The following is a 26,268-nucleotide window of genomic DNA, read 5'->3' as shown; positions in this document are numbered from 1 at the left end:
CAGGGTTCCGCACTGAGCTTGCGAATCTCTGATTCTGCATCGCCTGTAGGCCAGGCGCTTCGGCTCTGAGTGGATACGGAGCAGGGAGCAAAACAGCAAGTGCTTCTCCCCCCCCCCCCCCCCCGCCCTTACAGCTGGGAGGGGAGTGAGCGTTGCCCCAGGTCTCAGCTCCTGGGTGAGTGACACGCGTGGGTGAGTGACAGCGGGCGGGGAGCGCCTGGGAGGGCCCTGCTGCGCGACTGGCAGGATGGGACTCCTGGAGGGCAGCGGCTGCTTGGCCTCCTGGATGGCTCAGTGCAGGGCTGGGTGCAGCTTCCCGGTCTCCCTTCGGGATGCACAGCTGGGCCCGTGGACTTGGTTCCTCTAGGCCAGCCGTGGGGCCGGATCCGGCCCGTTTGAAATGAATAAAACTAAAAAAAAAAAAAAAAGACCGTACCCTTTTATGTAATGATGTTTACTTTGAATTTATATTAGTTTACACAAACACTCCATCCATGCTTTTGTTCCGGCCCTCCGGTCCAGTTTAAGAACCCATTGTGGCCCTCGAGCCAAAAAGTTTGCCCACCCCTGCTCTAGGCTTTCTGCTCACCCCTGAGGAGGATGGCGACAGCTTCCTGCTTCCCCCTCCGACCCCCCTGTGGCTTCGGCAGGTTAAAAGGGAAAGACTGGCGGCGTCAGGAGTCTGAGTCCTTTCCTCACTAGATGCTGAGCCTCCTCCATGCTGAATTACTGAAATGGAATATTCTGGAAGCCAGCAAGTTTGTAGAGGACGTTCCTGTGGCTGCAACATGAAGATGGCTCCATAAGCCAGTCTTGAAAATTCACCTCATACCTTGTCACTTCCTACATACAGACACGGATGAAAGAAGAGAACAGAAGCTCTCATAACCTGCGTGACCTTGGCTGCGGGTTCGGGAGCACGTGGGGACAGGGAAGGAGCTGAGCTGGTGGGCAACTGGTCTCCCAGTGGGGGCGGGGCACAGGGATGGAAATCCCCTGTATGTTTATATGCAAATATAGCAGAGCCTGCCCACCTCAGACTCTTGGGGCTGACATCAAGCAGTCACGCCTGGGCGGTGGGGAAGGCAGCCTGGTGTCCTGGGAAAAGGCTGGATTAAAGGCAGACAGAAGGACTTGCATTCAGACCCCGCTGTGCCCTTGAAGAGCTGTGTGACCTTGGGCAAATCAACATTGAAGGCCTTTCCCTTCTCCCATGGTGCTGCTGTGACGATGAAATGAACCCAGACCAGCGACCGCACCCCATCATGTGTTTAGCCTGAGGGATTCCCTGAGGTCACGCGTAGGACACATGGAAGCCAGTCCAGGGCTGAAAGTAGACCCAGTTCTCAAGGAGTAACTCACTCTGATAGACTCGGGACCCGCCTCTGCCAGCTGCACTGGGACCAGCCCTCAGCTCCCAGAAACAGAGTGATAAACAAATCTCTTTTAAGTTAAACTCCATGAGTTAGCAAAGTCCGTGGTGAGAAAGAAGAAAATGCCCCCAGGAGGATTTGTGAGTGCAAGTGAAACATCCCAAATCTACTCTACAAGACCAGCAGCAGCTCCTGCTGTCCTAGCTCTTTAAAGCTTTGTGAAGATTGACCTCTGTCAGGGTTTGAAAAGGGTAGCCCTGCCCTCATTGGCCCAGCAGCTAACGTGATCATTGCTATTTGATCTTCCCTGAGAGCATTCATGGGAGCTTGCCATCATTTGGTACAGAGCTCGCTAGGTAGTCTCTCATGATAACCAAGACGTGGCTAACGAAGGACTCCCTGTGCTGATTTTACACCTTAGTAAGTGGTTTGTTATCCAATCAAACCAACAAAAATGTATGGTGTGCCCACTGTGCAAAAACTGGACTGTGTCGCTAAGGAACATGAAGATGAAGACCATCGCCCGGCCAGATGCTCTGTTGGTGGGATCATTGTCCCAAGCACCAAAAGGTTGCAGGTTCTATTCCCGGTCAGGGCACATACCTAGGTTGAGGGTTTGATCCCCAGTCGGGGAGTGTAAGGGAGGCAACCAATCGATGCTTCTCCCTCATATTGATGTTTCTCTCTCTCCCTTCTTCTCTCTCTAAAATCAATAAAAACATATCTCCACGTGAGGATTAAAAAAAAGAAAGATGAAGAGTGTGAAGGAATAGACTTGTGTACAAGAAAAGCTAAAATACAAAACTATACAAAAATTGTACCAGGTAGATATTGGCACAACCAATATGTTGCATAGCAAACCATCCCATAGTCCATGACTAAGACAAGTTATACATTCTCGCTCATTCGTAGGCTGCTTGGCTGGGGGTCAATCCATCCAGACTAGCTGTGGCCTGGCTGGCTTCAGAATTCACTCCATATGACTCGCTCTCATTGGGTCGGCAAGCTAGCCAGAGCACGTCCACCTCAAGGTGATGGCCGAAGGGCAAGAGGGACAAGCAGGAGCCCATGATGCTCCTTGGGGCCCAGATCCAGAGCTGGCACACCACCATGGCTCCCTACCCCCTGGCCAAAGCAGGCACCATGGCACACTCAAAAATGATGGGGTGAGGAGAACCCTCACCTCTAGGCAAAGGAACTGCAGTGCGAACTCATCCAGTGACCGGTGTGCGTGGGGACTGGGAAGCGTAATGTGACTACCATAGTAATATAACCAGGTTCACAGCATTGGGGTGTAATTGACAGAGAGAGTAATTCATTCTAACTGGGGAATCATTATCACTTGCTTGAGTTTGAGATAACCTTAAACCGTGGGTAGAACTTAGACCAGGGGTGGGCAAACTTTTTGACTCGATGGCCACAATGAGTTCTTAAACTGGACTCAGAAGAAGGAGCTGTGGCCGTGTTTCCCGACGTTGCCATGTTAACACTGCTGCTGGTGAAGGAGCAGAGGGGAGAGCAAGAGAACCCTCCGCTCTCGGCTCCGCGGGCCGGATAGAACAGCCAAACGGGCCGAATCCGGCCCGCGGGCCGTAGTTTGCCCACAGCTGACTTAGACCATGTTGGAGGTTGGGCATTCCAGGGACAGGGAACTCCATAAAGAGAATTCTCAACAGCACTGACTTCAGGAAGGGGTTGAAATCTGGGGTGGCTGAGGCCCCGGAGCAGCAGGTCATTGGAAGGTGGATGCAAAGACCAGGCAGGTACCCTTGGGCAGTTCTTCAACATCTTGGGTTCATTTGATGGGTCTGTTGAATGCTCTGAAGCTTTATCCTAGAACAGTGGTTGGCAAACTGCGGCTCGCGAGCCACATGCGGCTCTTTGGCCCCTTGAGTGTGGCTCTTCCTAAGCCTTAGGAGTACCCTTATTAAGTTAATAACAATGTACTTACCTATATAGTTTAAGTTTAAAACATTTGGCTCTCAAAAGAAATTTCAGTCGTTGTACTGCTGATATTTGGCTCTGTTGACTAATGAGTTTGCCAACCACTGTCCTAGAACAACAGACATAAACATAAATATTTTCATGCAAGTTCAGTCCGTAAATATATGAGGAGACGATTCTAGATTGGAGTCAGCTCGTGAATGGCCTTGGATGTCACGTGGGGGTGGGTGGGAACTGTCATTCAGCAGGTCATGTGACGGCATCGGTGGGTTCTGATTTGGAGAAGGGGAGATGTCATGATCAGTAGAGTTCAGCAAGATCACGTAAGAGGCCTTTTGCAGACTTGATGGAAGATGGTGGCCAGAAGGGGAGGAGAGAGAAACTAGAGTAGAAGACAGACCAGCCAGCCAACTGCTAATAATCCCGATAAGAAGACAGTCATCCAGAAGGAGAACCTAAAAAGAAGGAATGGGTTAGGATCTGCAGAACTAGAATCGAAAGAAGCTGGATGGGACCCAGGCTAAGAGAGGAAGAGGGCGAGGTGGTGTTGTGCACAGTATCTCCCAAGTCTCAGGAGGTCCCATGGAGCAGGTATTGCTAGTTCGTTGCTAGGATCTGTTCATTGCTACGGAGAAAACAAAATCTTTAACCCAGCTTTGCGGGCTGCGGAGTCCTTGTTCCCTCCATCCCTGCTGATGTTGAAGCCTCGTGAGTTCAGCTGTCCGGGTTCCCATTGTGAGCTCACGCCTGGCACAAACCTCAGAGCAGGAACCAGTGACCCAAGAAGCCACTCAGTGTGTAAACAAGGCTGCTCAGCGCACGCGTGGGCTTGTGGCGGGGCAGTGGGATATTTGAGTGTCTCCTCACAGGGACAAGAAACAGCGGACAAGATTCAGGGAGTGATGGGTGGACTAGATTCTAGTTGTGGTCCGTGAGGTCCGAAAGGTTGGCGGCTGCTGGACTAGAAGACATTTCACACATTTTTCGCCTTAAAATATTCCTGCCAAGGAGAAATATTTCACATTAGCTAAAAGGGATGGCGAGGCTTTAACCCCGCAGTTATTTAAAGAGTACGGAATGCCTTTGCCACTTGCAAATGGAAGTGTGGGAACGTGAGCGGTGCTGTCGCTGGCCTTGCCTAATCCCCCTGCGGCGGCGAAGCCCAGCCGGCAGAGGAAGCTGACAGTGGCGGCATCCTGACCGCACAAGCTTCACGGGGAATTCAGTGCGAGGCTCCTCAGTAGACACGACTGATGAAATTGTGGTCCCGGTTTGAACAGAGTCCTGAGATCTTATTGTCAGAGTTTAGGAACAAACATGCAATCTTAAAGATACAGAATGTGCCGAAAATGTAACTATTTTGCTTAAAATGACTAAATTATGAACAAAAAACCCCCCACCAGTTTAAATGACTCAAAGGGGGTTAATTGGAGTTTTCTGGACAGTTATACGTCTGTCCAAAAACTCCTCAGTGGGCCAGTCCTGACACGATACGTCTTCCGTGAGCAGCCAGGATCAGTTGGGGCCACTGAGCCGGCGAGTTACCCCAATACTCCAGGCGCTGGGAGGCTGCGGCACGATGTCTGGGGACGAGGACTCAGGTGAACCCAGTTTCTGTCTGTGGGCTGCTGATTGCCTGCTAAGTGGTCCGGTTTCTGACCCTGACCGGGAGAGAAGAGTTCTAGAAGGCAGGCGGGGCCCATGGACACGGATCCTGTTAAGTACTGGAGAGAATCCTGAAGTCCCCTGACTGTAAACATCAAGCCTTTGAAGTCAGACTCCTGTAACCCTGCATGCCACGTGACCTGCTTTAAGGCTCCTGTCCATATGTTCGTAATGAAAGACAAAAGAAATTGAATGACATCAAGAGAACCCCTGAAGGAGTTGATCCGAGTCTCCAGTCTCTTGTCATGAGGGCGTCCCCACCTGGCAACCTCTGGCCCAGACCCAGTCGTCTGCATGCAGGCTGCTCAGTAGCCTCCTGGGAAGCTTCTAAAATACCAGTGTCCCAGGCCCACCCCAGAGAGTCCGAGTTCATCAGTCCGGGGCACAGCAGCGCATCTGAATTATTTTTAAAAGGTCTTCAAAGGAGTTCAAGGTGCAGGAAGGTGTGGGGAATGTAGGATTAGACCAATCTTTCAAGAAAATCTCTGAAAGATGGGTGTGGAGGCACTCTGCCCTCACCAACCCCCACCTCGGGCCTCCTGCTCTCCCCCTCCCCCACATCCCCCGATCAGGAGTCGGAAGCCACAGGCAGATGGCCTCATCCAAACAACAAAAGCACGGCCACAGTGAGCGGCTGCCCGAGTGCCAGGCCCCCTTCTGAACCTCTCATGGGAAACAGAAACAGCGGCTCCCTTGGGAGAAGAGAGAAATGCATCTCAGATAGTCTCAGCGAACGCACAGCCTGTGCGGGCTTCATACACTCACAGTGATCCTAGAAACGCGTCCCGGATTTCTGCCCACGGGAACGGGGAGCCAATTACTGTCTCACTGCATTATCTCATTCCCTGTCCCATCTGATCGCCGGCAGGAACGGAATGCGGAGTGTCCTTTGATGGCCTGTGTTTTAATGAGTCATTTAATTTGATGAGTCAGAATTTTGATTTTTTTGCAGCCAAGAACATGATTAGCATATGGATTAGCATCCATAATTCTTTTTCATCTTAGAAATCGCTATTGTTTCCATGGAATCAGTTGGATTGATGAATATTAAATCTGAGTTCTCCTTGTGTGTATGGAGGCAAAATGGCAGAAAAGGAACATCAGTGGCAATAGAGGGATTGTGTGCTGAGCAAAATGTTTGTGCTGGAACAGCCCAGTCCTGGCCCTGTCCGCCTCCTGCCACCGCCCCTTCTACCCAACCTGTAGTGGGACCTATACGTCACTCACAGTTGCACTCAATGCAACTCAGATGATTTATCAATCAAACGGGAACCAGTGGTTGCTCGGAGAAACTCCATTTTGGAGCACTTTTTTTAGTTGAAGAAACTGCTGATCTAAATATGTGAGGCCAGGAGGGAAGAGGTCAAGGCCGGCAGAGGAGCTGGTGAGCTGAGGTCGTTAGGGCCCAGTAACCCCGGGGAGCGAGGTTGCCTCCAAGAGCCAGGAGCGTCCAGGCAGCCAGCAATCCCTCCTCAGAGCCCTGGGAGTCCTCGATGGTTCACTGATCAAGAAGGAATTAAAACCCAAAGTTGAACAAATAAAACAAAACAAAACCCAGACGTTTGATACCCAGATGAACTTGAAAAGTCTCGGGGACAAGAGGACCTGCAGAAGAGGCTGGTGTTTGGACTGGTGCCGAGTTTTTCCTCGTGCCACTCATTCGTTCAGTATTTGTTGGACGTGCCTGGCACTGTGTTGGCTCTGGGGATGAGGATGTTTTTCACCCATACTGATGACTTTCATCTCGGAGGTGATGGAGGTTTGGGGAAAGGTTCCCTCTGGTACGTTTCGTTTTCATGAGCTTCCGTTGGACTTTCTCCTTTTATTATCCTCCTTTGACACTATAAAATTCCCACCCGATGGCAGTTTTCAGAGGAAGAACACGCACCTGCCTAGGGCTGTGCCCGCTGGTGAGAGTCTGGCCTGTACTCCAAACAACTGTATTATTCATACAAGGAAAGTGGCAGCAGTGTTGTCAAACCCTCTGATGGAACAGACTAAAGGAGTCCTTTTTAGGATGGCGATATATTCTTCTAGAACCAAAAGCAAGACTCTGTTGGGTGAGGGCCGTAACCCAGCCATCCCTGTGGGGAAGGCCCCTGACTCGTACCAAAGCCCCCCTGTTCTCCTTAATGTCAGCATCAGATACGAGGAGGCTACTTCTCAAAGACCACCACTCACTGAACTGAATCTTAGGCAACGACATTGAGACATGCCTGGTTTCTTAGATGATAGTAATGACATAATTGCTATTAGACACAATCTATCTATATGTGTAAAACCCTAATATGCAAATAGGCCCAACGGCGGAACAACCGAACAACCAGTCACTACGACATGCACTGACCACGGTGGGGGGGGGGGGGGGCGTGGAACATGGCAGGCATTGGTGGAGCAGGCGAGTGGGGGTACCAGACCAAGGCAGGGCACCGGTCACTGTCATCAGGGCGAGCCTCTGGTGGTTACTGGAACTTCTTTGCTGCTGCGCGCCACGGTCCCACCTGGTGCTTGCACCTGCTGCCAGCACCTGGCGCCAGCCCTTATCACTTGACACCGTCAGCAGGTGCGAGTGGCAGCTGCCGGGCCCCATGTGCCCTCAGGGCTTCTCCACCTCCCCCTGCTCCTGTGACGGCCCCACTTGCACCTACTGCAGGCATCAAAGCCACCACTTGCACCCACTGCCGGTGCCAGCCCCACTCGCAGCCAGTGCCCAGTGGCAGTCCTGATTGCTCGCCACCGTCAGCAGGTGCGAGCGGCAGCTGCTGGATCCAACCACCCCTGAGGACTTCTCTCCCTGGTCCCATGTCCACATGACGGTCGCTGTTTGCTACCCTTCGCGTCCACCACCCTGCTGCCCTCCCAGCTGCCACTGTCCTCCGTCCCATCGCTGCTCAGAGGCCGTCCCTGGCCCCTGTCTCTAGCAGCCTGGACGTGCCCGGCTGTGGAAGCAGTTCGGGCTGTGGCCGCAGTGCACCAGAATCCCTCCCGGGTGTTGTCTGACGAGTTGGATTGGCCGGGGCCCAGGAGCCTGGGAGCCGGCCCCACAGTGAGGCCGGCCCTGCCCTCCCTGTCCAGCTGGTCCCCCGGGTGTGCCGCTGGCCGCCGTGGGGGAAACGCACTCACAGGGCCAGGCTGACTCCCGCCCGCCTCTTTCCCTGGCGCACCGGGCGACAGCCTTAGCTCCGCTGCTTTTACAAAGTATCAGTCGGGCGGGCAGCTCACCAACAGGCCCTTCTCGCTCACAGTCCTGGGGGCTGGAAGTGGAAGATGCAGGGGCCAGCGCGTTGGGTTCTCGGAGGGCCCTCCTCCTCGCTGGCAGGTGGCTGCCCTCTTGTCTGGCGTCTCCTCTTCTTCTCATAAGGGCACCAACCCCATCCCGGGGCCGCCACCCTCGCAGCCTCATCTGAGCCTGATTAGTGCCATCCCCCAGATGCCATCCTAGTGCCATCGCATTGGAGGGCGGCCTTCACGTGTGGATCTTAGGAGGACACACACGTTCAGTCCAGACACACGTGCTGGGGGTCCGCCTGCCTGGGGGGGGTCCAGCCTCCACCACTTCGCTGTGCCTCTCGGAGCCTCCACCCTCTCAGCCCTGAGAGTAGGACTCAGAACAGTGCTGGCCTCTAGACGTGTGACGAGGCTCCACTGAGTTCATGAAAGTCACGGCCAGGGCAGTGGCTGGGGCAGAGCGAGTAAATGCTGCATGAGTGTTACCTGTTAGGAGTTATCTAAGGAGGTGGCTGATATCCAGGGTTTGGCCCGAAGGACTGTAACCTGAAGGCGTTATAATAAAGGTAACTCTAGGGCAAATATTGGAGTGGTCTTCAGATGGCTCTGGTGACAGGGCCCTCCTCCCCTCCTCGAACCCCACACCGCTGGGCTGGGGAAGTGGCCATTATATCTGACTCGGGACTCTTCACAGGCACCTGCTCAGGACGCCCCAGCAACTTGTGCTGAGACTCTTAGAACCGCTCCAAGTCCTTCCTACCCCCTGCTGCTTTCCTCATTCACCTGCAGCCGCATAGCCGCCTGGGGGCAGGCAGGCTCGCCCACCCCGGGGCTCCCCAGACGTCTTCCCCAGGAAGTCACATACAACGTGGCTCTTGTCTCAGTGACCGCTTTGTGGAGGTCTCGGACCGACACAGCCGCTGTGACTACCCCCTCAACTCCTGAAACGTCAGCCCGCCGACACGTGAAAGCAGGTGCTCATGGCCACCTGTGCAAGTTGAAGGATCCTGGAAACAGCACAGTAAGGGAGAAGAGTCATCTTAACGGGGTTAGTGACGTGTCAACCTGAAAAGGCTTTTTTCCCGACGTTTGTAGTTGTGTTTAAGTGGCTCACCTTCTCATCAGATCTCTAGTACATCCGGGTTCTGTAGCCTGTGTGCTTGTTAATTCCTTACCATAACCTCCTGGGCTCCTTTCAGGATGTAGAAAGGCAAGAGATCATGACTCAAAAGGAAGAGGAAGACAGGTAACCAGTGAGCTGTTGACTAATAGAAGCTATTTACATTAGAAATATTTAGAATTTATTCAAAGCACAGAATTGAAAGGTGGATTGAATGGGTCATTCCAGCACAGTTCAGTCAGCGAGCCATTATGGTAAGTGCACCTATAAGCCGAACTGAATCTTAGGCAACGACATTGAGACATGCCTGGTTTCTTAGATGATAGTAATGACATAATTGCTATTAGAAACAATCTATCTATATGTGTAAAACCCTAATATGCAAATAGGCCCAACGGCGGAACAACCGAACAACCAGTCACTACGACATGCGCTGACCACGGTGGGGGGGGCGGGCGGGGGCGTGAAACATGACAGGCATTGGTGGAGCAGGCGAGTGGGGGTACCAGACCAAGGCAGGGCACCGGTCACTGTCCTCAGGGTGAGCCTCTGGTGGTTACTGGAACTTCTTTGCTGCTGCGCGCCACGGTCCCACCTGGTGCTTGCACCTGCTGCCAGCACCTGGCGCCAGCCCTTATCACTTGACACCGTCAGCAGGTGCGAGTGGCGGCTGCCGGGCCCCAATTGCCCCTCAGGGCTTCTCCACCTCCCCCTGCTCCTGTGACGGCCCCACTTGCACCTACTGCAGGCATCAAAGCCACCACTTGCACCCACTGCCGGTGCCAGCCCCACTCGCAGCCAGTGCCCAGTGGCAGTCCTGATTGCTCGCCACCGTCAGCAGGTGCGAGCGGCAGCTGCTGGATCCAACCACCCCTGAGGACTTCTCTCCCTGGTCCCATGTCCACATGACGGTCGCTGTTTGCTACCCTTCGCGTCCACCACCCTGCTGCCCTCCCAGCTGCCACTGTCCTCCGTCCCATCGCTGCTCAGAGGCCGTCCCTGGCCCCTGTCTCTAGCAGCCTGGACGTGCCCGGCTGTGGAAGCAGTTCGGGCTGTGGCCGCAATGCACCAGAATCCCTCCCGGGTGTTGTCTGACGAGTTGGATTGGCCGGGGCCCAGGAGCCTGGGAGCCGGCCCCACAGTGAGGCCGGCCCTGCCCTCCCTGTCCAGCTGGTCCCCCGGGTGTGCCGCTCGCCTCCGTGGGGGAAACGGCACTCACAGGGCCAGGCTGACTCCCGCCCGCCTCTTTCCCTGGCGCACCGGGCGACAGCCTTAGCTCCGCTGCTTTTACAAAGTATCAGTCGGGCGGGCAGCTCACCAACAGGCCCTTCTCGCTCACAGTCCTGGGGGCTGGAAGTGGAAGATGCAGGGGCCAGCGCGTTGGGTTCTCGGAGGGCCCTCCTCCTCGCTGGCAGGTGGCTGCCCTCTTGTCTGGCGTCTCCTCTTCTTCTCATAAGGGCACCAACCCCATCCCGGGGCCGCCACCCTCGCAGCCTCATCTGAGCCTGATTAGTGCCATCCCCCAGATGCCATCCTAGTGCCATCGCATTGGAGGGCGGCCTTCACGTGTGGATCTTAGGAGGACACACACGTTCAGTCCAGACACACGTGCTGGGGGTCCGCCTGCCTGGGGGGGGTCCAGCCTCCACCACTTCGCTGTGCCTCTCGGAGCCTCCACCCTCTCAGCCCTGAGAGTAGGACTCAGAACAGTGCTGGCCTCTAGACGTGTGACGAGGCTCCACTGAGTTCATGAAAGTCACGGCCAGGGCAGTGGCTGGGGCAGAGCGAGTAAATGCTGCATGAGTGTTACCTGTTAGGAGTTATCTAAGGAGGTGGCTGATATCCAGGGTTTGGCCCGAAGGACTGTAACCTGAAGGCGTTATAATAAAGGTAACTCTAGGGCAAATATTGGAGTGGTCTTCAGATGGCTCTGGTGACAGGGCCCTCCTCCCCTCCTCGAACCCCACACCGCTGGGCTGGGGAAGTGGCCATTATATCTGACGCGGGACTCTTCACAGGCACCTGCTCAGGATGCCCCAGCAACTTGTGCTGAGACTCTTAGAACCGCTCCAAGTCCTTCCTACCCCCTGCTGCTTTCCTCATTCACCTGCAGCCGCATAGCCGCCTGGGGGCAGGCAGGCTCGCCCACCCCGGGGCTCCCCAGACGTCTTCCCCAGGAAGTCACATACAACGTGGCTCTTGTCTCAGTGACCGCTTTGTGGAGGTCTCGGACCGACGCAGCCGCTGTGACTACCCCCTCAACTCCTGAAACGTCAGCCCACCGACACGTGAAAGCAGGTGCTCATGGCCACCTGTGCAAGTTGAAGCATCCTGGAAACAGCACAGTAAGGGAGAAGAGTCATCTTAACGGAGTTAGTGACGTGTCACCCTGAAAAGGCTTTTTTCCCGACGTTTGTAGTTGCGTTTAAGTGGCTCACCTTCTCATCAGATCTCTAGTACATCCGGGTTCTGTAGCCTGTGTGCTTGTTAATTCCTTACCATAACCTCCTGGGCTCCTTTCAGGATGTAGAAAGGCAAGAGATCATGACTCAAAAGGAAGAGGAAGACAGGCAACCAGTGAGCTGTTGACTAATAGAAGCTATTTGCATTAGAAATATTTAGAATTTATTCATAGCACAGAATTGAAAGTTGGATTGAATGGGTCATTCCGGCACAGTTCAATCAGCGAGCCATTATGGTAAGTGCACCTATAAGCCGAGACCACACTCGTGTGACAACCTACTAGTAAATGAACGAAATATTGCCAGCAGAGGTGGAAACTGTTGTTTATGCCTGAGAGCGCGCCCATCACGTCTAGTGATACGCTTACATTAGATATGAAAGCCCGTATCCCGGGCTTCTGAGCCGGTGGCGTTGTTTTCAGAAGGAATGTGAGATAGCAGTGCCATGCTCTGCTTCCCCGGGCTGCAGGCTGTCCCTGCTGCAGTCCACGCCTGCGTGGCATTGCTGCCTGCATTCACCATCTCTTGTTGCAGGAAACCGGAGGTTCCCTGGCCAGGTGCCACACAGCTGGTCCCTGACCTGCCGTGCCCAGCAGTAACCTTTGCATTGTGTTCCTGACTGTCGCTTCCTCCTGCTTGTCCCTCGGGGAGGTCATGTCCCTTGCACTGAGCAGACACACTCACTGTGCAGTTGTCAGCCGCCGGGTGTTCAGCACACAGGTTTGATGTCATAGCACTTAGATGGTATGGCAGGGCACAGGTTTAATCATGATGGAATTACCATTTCCCACGGACAAGATCCCAATCGGCGGTTTGAGTTCATCTGTTGTCCAACCATGGCGGTATGAACTGACGGAAACATGCTGGTAACATGGTGAAATGTATTGAAAGAACCCAGGCAACTGAGCAGTAATGTTGTGTGTGAGGATCAGCCAGGGGCACATGGACGCCTCCACCCCCGCCCGGGAGCTGGCACCCCCAGGCCTCACGTGGCTTCGGACAGGCTTCTTCCCAGAGCAGTACTTGGCATGTAGTAAATGTTGAATTGAAGCTTGTCTGAACGATAGTGTAGGAGATTCTCTTCAATAAAAGCCGGTTCACTTCTAGCTGGTGAAACTGAAGATAAATGTTTCATAAGAGTACATGTCATACAAAACGTATGAAAATGCCACTTCTGCAGGTAAAAAATAGTGAGTATCAGCAATTTCATGTGGTTCAACCAATAAAACAGGTATTGATGTAGAGGTTAAAATTTGGGTAAATTAGCTGAATAAAATCTAATCATTCACAACATTTTAAGCACATTATAAGAATTCTATTAAATCTATTTAATTTAAGTTCTATTTAAAGAATCCTTTTAAAAGCAAAACACTTTTTAAATAGGAGTAATAGCCTATAATTTAATCCATCATGCCAACTTGAACATGTATGTGCTATGTTCCTGTGAATGTGGAATCACCCGTGTGTATAAAAGCCATCATTTTCATGATAAGATGTTTGTAAATGTAACACAGGAAAAATGTGTGCACAGGTTGCATTTAGTTCACACATGCAGTTCAATTAGAGAAGAGGACGAGTACGTCTCTAATTTAAATCAAGGTTATAGAGATGATGGTGCCAGCAGCATGGTGTGTGGTTTGAAGACCCCCCTGGGGCCACTGGAATTAAGCAGGCCTGGCTGGCGGCCCAGCGCCCTTGGCAGGCATTTGTAAATGGGGTGGTAATATCAGGCCACGGTGGCATTTAAACAGCGTGCGTAAAGCCTCCGGCACTGGGAATGCTAAGTAAATATTAGTTGTTATGAGAAAGAAGATGCAGTTTGTTTTTTTTTGGGGGGGGGGGGAGATTACATTTTCTAAAGCCAAATCTGAAACTTTCAAGCAGATTTAAAAGGGATTAATTCTGTCTACAACACATACCCGTGTGTCCCCTCTCCAGAGCACAAGCCAGGTAAGGCAGGGGCTGCGTCCGCCTAGCTCAGTGCCCCCAGCAGCTGAAATCAGCAGACAGGTCCCAGATAGCTCAGCATGAACTAAACCAAAATTTACAACTAGAATAACGTGCCCCCCCCCCCCCCCACCAGCCTAGAGCGAGAGTGAATTAGCACACGACGCAGCCAACACCTCCACCTCTGTTCTGGCTCTCGGAGCAGGGACTGGTGCCCTGCCAACTGCTCCCTCTCCCTGTTACCTGTGCCCCTCTCACTCCTGGGCAGCCTGGCGGAGCAGTGGGAGTCCTCTCTTTGCAGAAACAATGACATACAATGGCTACAACTGTGAGCCCACCTTTAGGTCTGCTGCCAACATAAGAATGTTATTATTTCAGGAAAAGGAGGTCATGGGAATAAGTAATACAGGCTTTTCTGCCTCGTTTTTAAATCTAGGCAAAAGTCCCCTTATTTTTCTTTAATTGGCAAACCAGAAAACGCTGGACTCATCTTTTCCCAACGCCCTCATGAAATCACTGTTATCACCATAACATGTGGCTGGAGGTTCTTTCCATTATGGAAACCTAAGTGGCTTCGAGGCCTCCGGGCACGAGGTAATTCACCCTACCAGCCAGCCTGCAGTGACCCGAGTTGGACGCACATAAATGTCAGAGTGAGAGATGCAATTTTGATTACGGTTTTCTTCCCGGGGACAACTGTGGCCCTTATCAGCTGCCCTGTTAACCGGCAGGCTGCCCGCTGCTCCGGGCACCTCCACCTGCCCGCCCAGCCCCCCCGCCCTGCCCCGCACACAAGCCGGCCCTGCCCGACCGCGCCCCCAGGAGCCCAGCGGAAACAGCCGAGCTCTTCCCGACTGTGTGACCATTGTTTGGCCACTGCTAAGGCCCAGGATCTCCTTCGTGGGCTGGAGACGCCAGCCAGGACGTGGCCGACCCGGGCAGGCTGGCCACATGGGCAGGACACAGGGCCTGGGGCACGGTCCTCTCCAACCCCCTCCATGTCCTTCTCCACAGAAACACGCACATCTTCCCTGTGGTCTTAAAAGAAGCCACACCTCAAATGAATGTGGAGCATTAGCAGTGACCGCCTTTGCTGCAGGATTCCTTCGGACAGGAAGCAAGGTGCCCCTTCTGCTTGGCCACTGGAGCAGTCACCGGTCAGTGTGCCGACTCTTAGCGAGAGCCGTCACCAGATTCCGAGGCTTTGCAGGGAAGAGAGTTCACGGCCAGGCCTTTAGCTTGTTTTGGGGTCACTGTGCGTCCTCAGAGTGATGGAACTTGGTCTAGACCAGGGGTGGGCAAACTTTTTGACTCGAGGGCCACAATGGGTTCTTAAACTGGATCAGAGGGCCGGAACAAAAGCATGGATGGAGTGTTTGTGTGAACTAATATAAATTCAAAGTAAACATCATTACATAAAAGGGTACGGTCTTTTTTTTTTTTTTTAGTTTTATTCATTTCAAACGGGCCGGATCCGGCCCACGGGCCGTAGTTTGCCCACGGCTGGTCTAGACCGCCGATCCCAGGAGTTGCTAAGGAACGGGGTCAGTGCTGATGAAGGAGTGTGCTCTGCCTGCCATTCCATCTGTTCCTGCAGCACTTTCCCTGCAGGTAGCTGTCTCTCCCGGCTCTCGGGGGGTTGAGCACTCCTCTCTTGGCTGGTGAGTTAGCGGGGACAGTGTGTGTACACGTGCTCCCAGCAGGTGGCAGCCAGGCATGATGTGGCTCAAAAGAAGAAAAAGCTTCTTGTGACAGAAACAACAGCCTTGTCAGCACCGGCCACAGCCGAGGGGGCCGGACCTGCAGCGCCACCGGGCCTGTGTCGTGCCGAGGCTGTGCCTGCCGATACCGCCGCTCCTGAGTACCTCCCTGTCACAGATGACGTCATCCTCCACCCGCTGCCACGGTCACCAGGCAATCAGTTTGGCAGATAAAAGATCAGCTGTCAAACCCAAGAAACTCATTTTCCACCCGGCAGCCAGAGTGAGCTTTTTGAAAAGCAGATCTGAAAGCATCACCCTAACCTGACCTGACCCCTCCAAAGCCGGTCCACTCGAAACACCTCAGCGCTCCCGGGCCTGTCCCTGTCCCGGTGCCCGGCACACCGAGCTGAGCATCCTGCGCCTTCTCAGGGCAGTCTGGCCACACCAGCGCTGCCCGCCCCAGCCCCTCCCTGCCTCACCCAGCAAGGCCAGCGCCCACCTCCCGGCTCCCCTAGCTGGGAACCTACGTAGGTCCTCACCAAGGCCATGCCACCTCCTGGCTTTGTCACATGCATAGGTTTCCGGTTGTGTGTGTTGGGGGAGGTGGTGAGAGGGGGGAATAGGGTGGCCAGGCCCGCGGGGTTTCTCTGAGGCTCTCTCTGCAATGTCCAGCAGTGCCCTGGCTCAGAACTGGTCCTCAAGAGTGAGGGCTGAAAGCAGGAACTCGGGGCATAACCCAGACCCGCTCTGGGCTCTGGCTGTGTGGACCGTGCCCCAGGGCCACCACGTCACGCGCTGGATCCTGGCCCAGGCACCGCGAGCCCAGGGAGGGCTCAGCAGCTGCCACTTCCTGTGCCGATTGTCACCTCTAGCTGGGTAACGCCTGTGAAATTGGAACAGTTTGGTTCTTTGTGAAAAACAACACCACTGGCAGCGCCCCCCCCCCCAAAATGGAAAGCAGCGTCTGCTAGTGCGGGTGCCCAGTCGGAAGAGCGAGGAGAGTCACCGACGAGGCCCCTCTGCGTGTGGGACGCATGTAATGGGCGGGTCCTGAATGTGAAGGTAAGAGCTCACGCCCGCAGAACCCTGGCTGTGGGTGAGCCTCTGCTGGTGCTCACATATGTTTTCTCATTGAATCGTCTCAGCAGATCTATCTCCTCCTTTCACAAATGAAGAAACAGACTCAGAGAGGTTGAGTAATTTCCCCAGAGCCACACAGCCAGTCCTGGCAGAGAGCGGATTTGAAGCCGCGTGATGTAACTCATTGCGGAGCCTGCCCTCTTCTCCCAGCCACCCATCCTTGGCCGCATGGAGGGAGGTCTGTGCTCACAGACTGAACACTGCCTGTGCAGAGAGGAGCAGTGGTCTTAGGCTAGCACAGGGGTCCTCAACCTACGGCCCGCGGGCCACATGCAAATACAAATATTGTATTTGTTCCCGTTTTGGTTTTTTTACTTCAAAATAAGATATGTGCAGTGTGCATAGGAATTTGTTCATAGTTTTTTTTTAAACTATAGTTCGGCCCTCCAACGGTCTGAGGGACAGTGAACTGGCCCCCCGTTTAAAAAGTTTGAGGACCCCTGGTAGCACTTTGAGTGTGAATTGAGAGTTAACTAAAACTAGCTACAGAGCATGCCTGTAGACGTTTTGGCCTGTTTCTAAAATCCAGGTTGATGAGCTGCCTCTCTCCTGGGTTCATGTACGTTCAGTGGCTCTCTCTGCTCACGAGAACACGAAAATCCGCCCGGCCTGGCACGTGAGGCCCGAGACCCAGCCAGGCTCCGTGCCCTCTTCTCTTCCACCAACCACATCCTCCAACCAGGATGCCACGCGGTTTGCCAGCCAAGGACTCGCCTGCTTCCTCGCCTGAGATGTGACTCTCGCATCTGGAAATCCTGCTCATCCATCAGAGCCCGCTCAGCTGAGCGACAAAGCGCGTACAGAATGACAAGGCGTGGGACTGTTTTCAAGAACTAATTCTGAAGTTCCGTAATACTCAGCCAGGCCTGGGGGGAGAGGTGATTTGGACGAGCTCTCAGCCTGCTGTGACGTGGGGTTGGGCGGCCTCAGCGGTGGATTCCAATCCGTGTCCCGCCGGGAGGAAGCTCTCAGGATCGCCTGGGTGAGCGGTCTTCTCCTCCAGCAGCCCTTTGGCTACCAGACGGCAAAGCTTTCTCCGCGTGTAACCGGCCCCACGTGGCGCACCATCTCTTTGCATTTAATTACAAGGATTTGCATTTGCAGAACCAATTAATCAGTAATTAGATAGCACTGTACCAAAGAAATAAACAAGGGTGAGAAAAAAACACACACACTCAGCACAGGGCCGTGTCTCCGTGCTCCAGGCAGCGTGATACCCACTCCCCGAGACGCGCAGGCTCGCGGAGGGGGGAGCAGCAGGCCGTGGAGGGGTCCTCGTGACCTCCCGGGCCCACGGGAAACGTAAAGGTGGCCAAACACAAACTCTGGTGATGCTAATGTTTGTTTTGCTCTTTGCTCTTCATCGGGAATCTGCTTTCTGATCATTATGTTGAAAGGTCGTGGCAGGCTTTGGTGATGCAAAAAAATGCCTATTTTATAGAGACACTTTCGCTATTGATCTTCATATTAAAAAGAACACATAGATCAGCTTTTAAGTTAATTATCAACTAGACCTCTAAAACAAACCTTAGATGTGAAGAATCTAAAAGATACAAAGCAGCTCACAGGAGGGAAAATAGAGGCCCTGAAACCAAGGACTGGAAACAGGTGTGGCCGCGGCGTGTGTCCCTGTAGGAACCGGGGGCCCTCTCTCCGTGCCGTCCTGCCATTCCCCAGCGCCCAGCTCCCGGGCCTCTGATCCTGGCTCTCAAACCTTTTGTTAAAAACAGAAGACGGAGTTGGAAAGAGCAGCCGGCAGCTCCTGTAATTCCGTCTGGGACAGATGACAGTGGCCTGCTCCGGTCCCCACCACGGTGTGGAGCCATGGTGACGGCTGGGCTCTGGCGGCAGCCGGCGGACACAGTGTGTCCAGCAAGCCTTTCTCCTGGGAGGCCCTCGTGACACCCCACTCGCCTCCAAGGGGGGGTGGGATGTGAACATCAATGACCTGAAGGTGCTTTAAGTCCTCTTCGCGCTGCTTCAGTTTCTGCGGGAAACTGGCCTCGCCTTTGCCCCCAAGCCTGCCATCCTGTGAACTGTGGGTGCCGTAGCCTTTTCAGGGTGTGCCATGGGACGGAGCAGCTCTCCCTGGTTCAAGGTTGTCCTGAAGACCTCTGCAGAGCACATCGCACTGTGTGCTCGCACACGCGCCTTCTAGAAGCATCTCTCATTGCCAGTCTCTGAAAAAAAGGAATTGGCCTTTGAATAGAACAGTTTTCCAAGAAAGAGAGCAAGGTGCTTTGAGAAGAACTACAGACGGAGACTGCCAGCTCCCGTCTGGGACTGGACGAGGGGCCTTGCTTTGTACTTCAGCATCCTGGTGCACGCTGGGGAGCCAAAGCGTAGACTTTTATAAGTTTGTCCTGAAACTAATTGAGCAGCCCCACCCCCAGGATTGGGAGCGATTTGACTTTCTCTCTCTGCAGCTTCACTGCTTTTAACGTCAGACGGCGCGGCTGGGACGAAAGCCGCGTTTGTCAGTGTGACCGCTCATGTGCCCACACGGTGTGAACCCTCTTCTCCACTGCCCCCGGGGGGTGCTCGCGCCGGGAGGTGGCACAGTTTATCTGACGTCAGTGTACTGCATGCATTTTCGATATTAACTTCTTTATGGAAATCAGCCCAAGTAAGCTGACTGCTGTCCACAATGGCCATTGTCATATGAGCCTTTTTCGGGGGGGGGAGGTTAACTGGCCAAAATTTACGAGCCAGAGTGACCTGTCTGTCTCAGTGAGTGTCCGTCTCGGTGAGCGTCTGTCTCGGTGAGCGTCCGTCTGGGTGAGCGTCCGTCTCGGTGAGCGTTCGTCTCGGTGAGTGTCCGTCTCGGTGAGCGTCCGTCTCGGTGAGCGTCCGTCTCGGTGAGCGTCCGTCTTGGTGAGTGTGCTGAGCGTCCGTCTCGGTCAGCGTCCGTCTCAGTGAGCGTCCGTCTCGGTGAGCGTCCGTCTGGGTGAGCGTCCGTCTTGGTGAGTGTGCTGAGCGTCCGTCTCGGTGAGCGTCCGTCTCAGTGAGCGTCCGTCTCAGTGAGCGTCCGTCTCGGTGAGCGTCCGTCTTGGTGAGTGTGCTGAGCGTCCGTCTCGGTGAGCGTCCGTCTCAGTGAGCGTCCGTCTCGGTGAGCGTCCGTCTGGGTGAGCGTCTGTCTCGGTGAGCGTCCGTCTGGGTGAGCGTCCGTCTCGGTGAGCGTCCGTCTCGGTGAGCGTCCGTCTGGGTGAGCGTCCGTCTCGGTGAGCGTCCGTCTGGGTGAGCGTCCGTCTCGGTGAGCGTCCGTCTCGGTGAGCATCCGTCTCGGTCAGCGTCCGTCTCAGTGAGCGTCCGTCTCGGGGAGCGTCCGTCTGGGTGAGCGTCCGTCTCGGTGAGCGTCCGTCTGGGTGAGCGTCCGTCTCGGTGAGCGTCCGTCTGGGTGAGCGTCCGTCTCGGTGAGCGTCCGTCTCGGTGAGCGTCCGTCTCGGTGAGCGTCCGTCTCTGTGAGCGTCCGTCTGGGTGAGCGTCCTTCTCGGTGAGCGTCCGTCTCGGTGAGCGTCCGTCTCGGTGAGCGTCCGTCTGGGTGAGCGTCCGTCTCGGTGAGCGTCCGTCTGGGTGAGCGTCCGTCTCGGTGAGCATCCGTCTGGGTGAGCGTCCGTCTGGGTGAGCGTCCGTCTGGGTGAGCGTCCGTCTCGGTGAGCGTCCGTCTGGGTGAGCGTCCGTCTGGGTGAGCGTCCGTCTCGGTGAGCGTCCGTCTGGGTGAGCGTCCGTCTGGGTGAGCGTCCGTCTCGGTGAGCGTCCGTCTGGGTGAGCGTCCGTCTGGGTGAGCATCCGTCTGGGTGAGCATCCGTCTGGGTGAGCGTCCGTCTGGGTGAGCGTCCGTCTGGGTGAGCATCCGTCTGGGTGAGCGTCCGTCTGGGTGAGCGTCCGTCTGGGTGAGCGTCCGTCTGGGTGAGCGTCCGTCTCGGTGAGCGTCCATCTCGGTGAGCGTCCGTCTGGGTGAGCGTCCGTCTGGGTCAGCGTCCGTCTGGGTCAGCGTCCGTCTCGGTGAGCGTCCGTCTCGGTGAGTGATGGCAGTGTCTTCACTCAGCCACTAGGAATCGCTGCTCGGTCCTGTCCCCGCTGCAGAGTGCTCCTGGGGCTCGCGCCTCCCGCCTCTCCCGTCTGTCTGTGATGGTAGGTGGCAGGGTCCCCAGTCCGTGCCGAGCGAGCACCGCTAACAGTGGCCCTCCCTGTTTTCCAGGAAATCCTCGGAGGAACTGGACATGGACAAGGTGACAGCAGCAATGGTACTCACCAGCCTGTCCACAAGCCCTTTGGTTCGAAGCCCTCCTGTGCGGCCGAATGGTGAGCTCGGTGAGGGGAGGAGGGCGATGGGCGTAAGGGCACTGTGGCACAGCCCCCCTTTGAGGGGTCTCATCCCTATCAAATGGAATGAACGATGAAGCCTCGCCGTGAGCAGGACCAGGGGCAGCGTGGGAGACATGGAGACTCAGGGCCAGCTTCCTCACCTTCCCAGAGACGCCAGTCACCCCTCCCCCCGCTCCCGCACATCCCGTTCCAGGGCACTTACCCGCAGCGACTGTCCCTTTCCCAGGAAATGGAGCCCTTTCCCGGCATTATTTCTGTTCCACAGGAGAGGTAGTTGGGTCGAATAACTGAAGACTGTTGCAAAGGCATTATCCCAGACTCTGCAATCAAATACAATGATTTAGTCCGTTTATTCACTCAGTATGCACTTACAAGGTGCTGTGCTAGATGGTGTGAGTGCATCACTGCAAACAACACCCGTATTCCCGTGCAGCTCGGTCTCTTGGGGAAAGGCTCTGTCACAGCCTCGTCAATGGCAGCACTTCCTGAGCCCTTGCTCCCTGCCAGGTGCGAGGCTTGCTCTGCCACGTCGTTCTCACAACTCTGTGGCTGTCATTGTCGCTATTTTACAGATGAGTGGACGGAGGCACGTGGGATTAATTGACTTGTAAATGGCAAAGCTGAAATTCCCTCCTGTATCCTCCACCTCTGGGTCCATCATCTTAGTCATGGCTACTGTGGGCCACTAACTCACTGTGAGAAATCAGGAGAGCAGCAGGCAGTGATTGAGGCCTGGCCAGGAGCATGGACGTGAGTCCGAGGCTGCAGGAGAGCTGCGACGTGGCTTCGGCACTGGACAGTCACAGCTGGGCTTGCAGACAAAAACAAAAAGAAACAGCAACAGCAACAACAACCCTATGGCTGTCCCGAACCCTGGTGGTCCCAGAGGGGACGGATAGGACCTTAACCAAGAAATGTGAGGAAGGAGGAGTCAACAGGACGTGGTGATGGACAAAAGGGATGGAGGAGGGGAGTGTCAGGGTGCCCTCCAGGCAGTCAGGGTGTCAGCAGGAGGCCTGCCCTGAGATGGTCCACACATAAGGTGGAGGAGCACGTCTGTCAGTGAGTGTTTGGGCAAGGGCTGGGCTCACTGGAGACGACGGCAGGCCAGGTGGAAATGAGTGTCCTGGGCAGCACTGCGGCTCGCTCAAGGGCAGCGGCCGGGGAGGTCTGGGCTGCCGTGCAGAAGCCATGAGGGGAGGGGAGATCGCTGAGAGTCATGTGGAGGCGGGGATCGAAGACTGGGAGGGGATTGTGGGGTGGGGTAAGGCCCGCCCTCACTTCAAGGACCCAGAGGGAAGAGCCTGAGGGGGACCAGCGGTCAGGAGAGGGGAGAATGTGGGTTCCTAGAAGCCCAGGGAAAAGCCATGTTCAAGGACAGACGTCTGATGCTTCAGAAGCTCGAGCATGAAACAGGCTGGATTCTGCATCCAGACAAAGGCTCTGATCCCTGGCAAGAGCGCACGGTGGGCCCCCCGGGGGCGGGAGTGGGCTGAAGTGAACATGAGCCCCCAGAGGGGAAGTTACTGCAAGGGACCCTTCTCTCAAAAGCCAGCCTGGCCAGTTAGGAGGCTGAGGTATGGTCCACACAGAAGTCGGAGGGAAGCGCCAGGTGTGAAAATAAAGCTGTCGAACATCCCGTGAGTCCTCACCAAAACCTACTCCCCTCCAGTTGTCGGTGCGAAGAATGATGGAGGTGCCGGGAAGTCAAATCCATACCGTCCACAGCAGGCCCGCTGCCCTCACCACCACCGCATGCGGTGACGCCACAACAGAGCGGGGAGGTGCTGGGAGGGCGCCTGGCGTTGCTGCGGAAGGACAGCGCGCTCTGCCCGGGCCTCTAACTGCCTCCTGGCTCCCGCTGCTCAGCGTGGCGAGGCCCCTGAGGAAGACTGCAGAGAAGGCAAAACTGAAGACACCCCCAAACCAATCCCAGGGCAAAGGAGTTGCATAAAAGATGGAAGTGTTCATAGAGAAAAAAATTCCTCAAGGTTACAGACAAGTATTTGTCCCAGGCTGGGCCACCAAATGCAAATAAGTTGTAGATTCTCATTATTTTACAGAAAAGAAAAAAAGGGACCGCAGAATGCCCGAGACTCCTCAGAGAAGAAAGAGTATATTTTAACGCAATCAGTATTTTTCCATGGCATTCTCTTTTAATTGAGAACATTTTTAATGCTCCTTTGTCTTGAAAGGTTAGAATCAAAATAAACCTTTTGCTCCTGCAACACAAACCTTTGTTGGCATAGTTTTATGGAAATGAATTCACTGTTCATTATGATTTCAAAAAACAACTACCCAATTTATAATCCCAAATTGTCTGCTAGCTCCTTAGGTCTGCAACAGGCAGCAAATTCTTAACAAGGGAAAGCAGTTAATGATAATGAAGGTGTTGGTTAATTTAAAAAATAGACATATGTCTGGAATTATTGTATATCATTGGATTTTTTAAAACTGTTGTGATTCTTTTTGTGCCTAGAAAGGATCATTTTGTCAGGAAGTGGGTCTGCAAAGAGGGTGAGCTTCCTGCAGGGCCTGTCTGCGTTTCACCAAATAGGTGTGTCAGGGAAGGAGACGCGGCCATCTCTGTGTCTCGAATTGGTTCTGACTTTTTCTGAAAAATTCATTTCTACATCACATTGCCCTTCTCATTGAATAGCGTTTCTTAAAGGAAATGTCATTTCCAAGTCAGCAACTGAGCTGTGGGCATTGACATGAGGCAATGCGACACACTGCTTTTCAAAAGAAATTCAGGCCCCAATCTCCTCCCCCGCTCTGCGCAGTCACTTACCCTGATCACCCCGCTGGCACCACACACGGACTGTACGAGTGCGCGCGCGGTGCTGTATCATACGCCTCCTGAGCCGCTGAGGTGTGTGTCCCCCGGCCATGCCCCCAGAGGCCTCCGAAGGACCTGCGGACGCAGCTGTTGTGTCCGAAAGGCTCTCGGGCCGGTGAGCACTGTCCGGTGGCCTGCAGGGAAGGAGATGCTAACTTGGTTTTGTTGGTGCCAGAGAGGCTTGATCCTGCAGAAATGACCATTTGATGGGGTAGAGCCTCGCTTTAGTGAGATGGGTAACTTTCTTCCACGATTTCAGCTTAAAACTTCATTCCTCTAACTGAACGTTTGGCTTGACACAGTTGAGGAATATGCTGGAAATCTGTGATTGGGTGAAGGTAGTCAAGACATTTTTCCACGAATGCTGGCCCATTGTGTGTCTTCACTTCGTTACTAATTACACCAATGTTTACAGCATAATGAGACATTTTGGGATCCCCCCCCCCATCCTGAACTTAAAATATAGTTTTAATGTATTCAAAATGCACATAAACATGGAGGAGAAATTATCCAACAAGAAGGTCAAGTCTATAAGGAGTTTCCCACGGCGTTCTAACCGGACAAAGATCTCTCACATTAGCAAATGTTTCCTGTTTCCCTGCAAGTGCAAAGGAAGAATTCAACAGCTGTCTTATCAGTAAATATTGCCCATAAATTTTCCTCTGATCTCAGATTGTTGGAAAGAGAGGAGGATTCCTACCACACAGGGCCATGCCCTGAAGGAGAAAGAAGCCAACTGGTAGACCAGGGTCTGGGCTCTGGTCCACTATTGGCTCTGTGGCGAGTCAGGTGCTTGTCTGTAAAACCCGCGTGGTCGTCCTTGCTCTGAGAGACAGATGTGAGGACGCACAGGCCTGTGTGAATGAGTTTTGTGAGATGGGAAACAACAAATGCACGGCACTGTTATTTCCTATAATGTTATTTCTCTTAGACTCTTACATCTGGGACTAACTTTTTCCACAAACCTATTCCAAAGATCTCAGACCTATATGAGAAACACGGGTTGGGGGAGGGGGACAATATTGCAAATGATTTCCCTCTTAGAAACACCAGTAAACTCCGAGCTCCCCAAACTCAGTGAACAAGGGCATCTTTTTCTTTCTTGTTTTCTACCCCCTCCACTGTCATCCCAAAACCACCCACATCAGAGAGCTGTTAGGAAAGCCTGTCATGGGATAAAATAGCTCAGTGTTTATAAAGGGTAATGCACCTCTCTTCCCAAGGTATGCATAGTGCATCCCCAGCTGTGGCACATTTCTGGGGGGCGGGGGGCTGCAGGTGCTTAGTAGGGTCCAGCCCCCTCCCCCCTCCCCCCCCCCCCGCGTCGGTGACCCTGGCCCCTGCACCCTGCCACACTGATGCTGGTTGTCTGCCTCGCAGAGGGCATGAGCGGATCCTGGAAGGAGGGCGGTGCCCCGTCCAGCAGCTGCAGCAGCGGCTACTGGAGCTGGAGCGCCCCCAGCGACCAGTCCAACCCGTCCACACCGTCGCCCCCGCTGTCCGCCGACTGCGCCAAGCCCTTCCGCAGCCCCGCGCCCGACGACGGCATCGACGAGGCCGAGGCCGGCAACCTGCTCTTCGACGAGCCCATCCCCAGGAAGAGAAAGGTCAGCCTCTCCTCCCGCTCCTTCTTTGAGGGCCCAGGATACACCCAGGGCCTGATCAGGGCAGAACCACCCAGTATGGGCACCCACCCTCTGCCGCCTGGTGCCACGTGGGCAGAGGTGCCCAGCGTTGACCAGGGTTTGAAAGCTACAAAAGTGCATGTCAGGCGTGGGTTGGTGCCTCACTCACTCTCTTCCTGGGACTACATTTTTTCACCTGTAAAATAAAAACAAACTCCCTTTTCTATGTTCTGCTTCAAAAACATATTGGAAGAATTTTTGTGTCTTATTTTCATAAAACCGGCTGTGAAACATGCAGGAAAGCTGCCCAGCCAGGCCAGGTTGGCTGAGCTCCTCCCATGCACTGAAGCGTTGCTGGTTCCGTTCCCAGTCAGGGCACATGCCTGGGGTAGGGGTTTGATCCCCGATAGAGGAGCATTCGGAAGCCAACCGATAGCTGTTTCTCTCTCACATCAATGTTTCTCTCTCTAAGCATGTCCTCAGGTGAGGATAAAAAAAAAAGAAGAAAGCTGACACATAAATGCATGTATGTACTTACAGACCAAAAACTGGTTTACTAAACTAAACCTGAAAAAGAGCTCTAATAAATTGATTTAATGCATTGATTACACATTTATTTAATCTTCACAGCTGTCCCCGTCTGGTAAGTACCTTATTTTTTTTTTTATTCTCACCAGAGAATATGTTTTCCATTGATTTCTAGAGAGAGTGGAATGGAAGGAGAGAGAGAGAGAAACATTGATATGAGAAAGACACATCAGTTGGTTGCCTCCCGCATGTGCCCCTGCCACGGCTGCAGAACCTGCAACCCAGGTACGTGCCCGTGACTGGGAATTGAACCCAAGACCCTTCAGTGCGAGGGCCAACACGTTAACCACTGAGCAACCAGCCAG

General features: G+C 54.1%; 1 protein-coding gene across 2 annotated transcripts in view; it reads left to right on the top strand.

Annotated features, from left to right (window-relative positions):
• The window catches only part of ZNF704 (zinc finger protein 704), a gene marked incomplete at its 5' end in the record, with an annotated part of 137,934 nt that overhangs the window by 78,646 nt on the left and 33,020 nt on the right, over positions 1 to 26,268 (top strand). For both annotated transcript variants that reach the window (XM_081110942.1, XM_081110941.1), the window contains 2 exons: positions 20,784 to 20,887; positions 25,131 to 25,357. In XM_081110942.1, the coding sequence (XP_080967068.1) occupies positions 20,784 to 20,887; positions 25,131 to 25,357 (331 nt within the window). The remainder of the gene's footprint in view (positions 1 to 20,783; positions 20,888 to 25,130; positions 25,358 to 26,268) is intronic.

Source organism: Myotis nattereri, assembly GCF_964212035.1.
Source record: "Myotis nattereri genome assembly, chromosome: 17".
NCBI lineage: Eukaryota > Metazoa > Chordata > Mammalia > Chiroptera > Vespertilionidae > Myotis > Myotis nattereri.
This window is presented reverse-complemented; position numbering and strand designations above follow the sequence as displayed.